The sequence below is a fragment of the Rhopalosiphum padi genome, chromosome 3, assembly GCF_020882245.1.
Source record: "Rhopalosiphum padi isolate XX-2018 chromosome 3, ASM2088224v1, whole genome shotgun sequence".
Classification (NCBI taxonomy): domain Eukaryota; kingdom Metazoa; phylum Arthropoda; class Insecta; order Hemiptera; family Aphididae; genus Rhopalosiphum; species Rhopalosiphum padi.
The window spans coordinates 59,333,084-59,336,633 of NC_083599.1; the positions used below are offsets into that span (position 1 = coordinate 59,333,084).

At 26.2% G+C, this 3,550-nt stretch overlaps 1 protein-coding gene across 1 annotated transcript; it reads right to left on the reverse strand.

The window, feature by feature from the left end:
• Positions 1–716: 716 nt before the first annotated feature.
• LOC132924517 (uncharacterized) lies at positions 717–1,920 on the reverse strand. The gene is made up of 2 exons (XM_060988881.1): positions 1,892–1,920; positions 717–1,398 (listed from the first exon to the last, which is right to left on the reverse strand). The coding sequence occupies exons 1-2, from the start codon at positions 1,918–1,920 to the stop codon at positions 717–719; spliced, it is 711 nt and encodes a 236-aa protein (XP_060844864.1).
• Positions 1,921–3,550: the final 1,630 nt, after the last annotated feature.

Consider the following 3,550-nt stretch of genomic DNA (forward strand, 5'->3'; position numbering starts at 1 on the left):
TTTTTTTTCTATATTGACGATAGAATTTTTTTATAGTTATTTGAAAGAAAACTTTTGGAAAACTTTTTATTGGGTAACCTTAGGTACAAATCAAAAAATTTATAAGAATTGTCAACTTCATAATTCTTTGCAAATTTTCGCGATTTTGACATATTTCGTATACATTTGAACTTTAAATACTTATAAACAAAAATGTTGATAACTACAACTTATAATAAACCTTGTATTAAATTTTAAAGAATTTTTGAATTACTAAATTTTAAAATCTATACATTCCTCACATCGTTTAGAATCTAAAAATAAGTTTTCGCCAATATAACGGCAAATGTTATTAATTCAATACCCTTTTACAGTTGTTAAATTGAGAAACAACGAAATATTGATAATTCACAATATGTAAAATATATTTATTTTATTTATTTATTTATAATATGTATATCTTGCATAGGTAGTGGAAATAATTATATAAGTCTAAAAATAAAACTACTTTTTTGCCATGCTAAATTGTATTTTTTTCTCTGATTTATAGTATTTTAACTTGGTTGTCTATTTTAACTTAGAATCACATTATAACATCATAGTAAATTAGTAATTTAAAACACGCTAACTTATCTAAAGGTACAATTGTACGTGTCAATATTTCAGTTGATTTTGTTATTTTGACAGTCCACGACATTACCATAAAAACAAGATAGAATAATAATCATAATATTTATTTAAAAATGTTCCACTAGATTCTTATACTGAAATTGTTTAACCATTTTGTTGAAAATACATTTCGTTAATTCTAAGTCATAGCAAGGATCGTGGGGGTACAATCCTTTGTGTTGTTTTGAACATATCATTGTATGTGTTTCTACTAGATTCAACATCCGTCCTTGTTTATTATACGTTCCTAAACTGTACTCGTATATGATCCGATTATCTTTCATTGTAATTAATTGTATGTAAAAATGTTGATTATTTGATACGTCCAAACACGTCATATTTAATAAATTATAGTTATTAATTTGTAATCTCTTTAAAATATCCATATCTGTGGAACCATTCCATAGCACGATTATCGTTATTTTATTGTTATATGCTAGATAACGTTTGATAAATTCAGCGTTTAAATTGTCTGTACTAGTGCTAAGGCTGTTATGCAATTCCTTCAATAATGCAACCTGTAACTCTTGTTTTGAATACAGCTTGATAACTGAAATTGTTTTCCTTAATTCTTGATTATTTAGTTGTCTAACATTTTGATTTAAGGCTAGTAAAAGAGGTTTTCCCTCCAATTTAATGGTTTTAAAATGATACGAACTATTTGAAATTGCACCGGATATTAAAACGATACTGGTGCTGTTAATTGCTGTGAACTCGAAGTCCATTAAAATAAATTGGTGAGTTCGTTCTCTGAAATTTAATATAAAATGATAAAAATTAAAAACAAATATAATATACTTGATAAAAAAGATTATTTGAATACATTTGGGTTATTTTACATGCTAGAACCAAATTACTAATAAGGTTCTTCAAACTCAATACTGTTCTTCCAATATAACTATAGAGCATGTTATTAAATAAAAAATAGGTCATTCTGCAAGGAGCAGACATTTATAAATGATAATGAACTTAAAAGTCATATTAATTGAACAAATAATAAAAAATAACCTAGAAGAGATCCAATTGATGACACCCCGATGACAGTTTTTCCTAATTAGGCATTCGTAAACAAATTTATTTTACTAAAAAGTAACTTTAAACATAGTGATGATGATGCTGTTGAAACTACTGTTTGTTAAATTAAACTAAACTTTTTTTTTACTATTATTACAATTTATTATTATTTTATGGACTCATATAAATTTTTACCTAAATATTAATACATATTATTTAGACGACTTACGATTTCTTCATATTAGATGTCTCGTACATAATCTGTGTATGTTAAAAACTCGTTGCTCAAAATATAAAATTGTTGCTTTGTGACTGTAATGATTCAATTTATTGAAAATATTATACTTGAATTGTCTATTGAAGGGTATGTATTTCGGCTATTGAAAAACTTCCCAGTATTCGGTAATAGATCGATATCTGACTCACTTTGTAAAATATAGTTTCAGGCGTGAAACATGAGTTTATTAAATAAAACTGTATTTAAACTAACGAAATATTTAACTGCAAGGTGTTAATAATGATTCTAAATACAACTATCATGTGAGTTGCTTAGTAACTTCACGAAGTCAAGAGTTGCAAGCATTTAAATTGTTTATTATTGTTCATGTTGGTTTCACATGCCTCTACAGTAAATATTAGGTAGATATTAAAACATAATATCAGTATTAACCCTACACTGCATGATGTGCCATATACGGTACAATTATTATTTACGATAAAAAATCGTAGTATAATTACAGAAAATATGCCATCTATTGAACAATATAATTCTATAAATCTTGATCATTTAAAAAATCAATTTTATTTAAATCTCACTAGATGGCGATAGCTGATTAATGTGGATAAAATAATGTGACAGTCATCGATTATAAAAAACGCGTATAAGCAATAACAACGATATGGTTTAAAAATAGAAAAATGCCCATTCGTATGATTTGTAAATTATCACATAACTTCTTCACAAGTCTTCTTTAATTTTTTATTATTTGTTTAGCCTTATTATTATTTAATCAAAAGATTTATAAATCGTGTTATTATGCCATATATGGCACACTATGCAAGCGTTCTAAAAAAATTAATTGTTTTCAATAGGTAATTTGTATCGCGTATCCAGTGGTTACATGCGTATCGCAAACGTTTTTTCTTGTGCGTTCCTCTTTTGATTTTTTTTAAATTTAATTTTTTTATAATTAACGTTTTGTTTGAAATAAATAATAATTATATCTTATTGAATCTGTGTAAATATGGACGATATTTCAAATAATATTGACAAGATTTTACACGCGTTGGATATGCCGATCGCTATCGATGATGATAATTGTGACAATTTTCTATCAGATGATGAACTATTAGACGGACTAGAAGATTTAGATGTATTTCAAGTCGATTTACATCCTAATATTGAAGGACAATATTGATTTGAATGTACAAAACGATACAGCTGTCGAAAAAGAAAGAAGTAAGACTCCGGCGTATCGCCGAAAAACTCAACGGGTACTTTCAGACATTTCCAACAATAAAAAACCAAATAAACGTCATATTTCACCGGTAAAGATATATTCATATGTAGATTGGAAATATGGAAATTTGATTATGAACAAGCAGTTTATTAAATTTTCTGGAAATACAGACTTACCACCCGAGATAAAAAAAATTATACACTCCATTAGAATTTTTCAAATATTTTTTTGACGATATATTATTAGAAAAAATTCTGTATGAAACTATTCAATTTAATATTGACAAAAATGTAAATAAGCCTTTCATAGGTATTTTAGTGATGATGTCAATTATTAATTTACCTAATTCAAGAAGCTTTTGGAATGAAACCATAGGAAATAATATAATTCAAAATACCATAAGTGTAAACAAGTTTGAAGAAATTCGA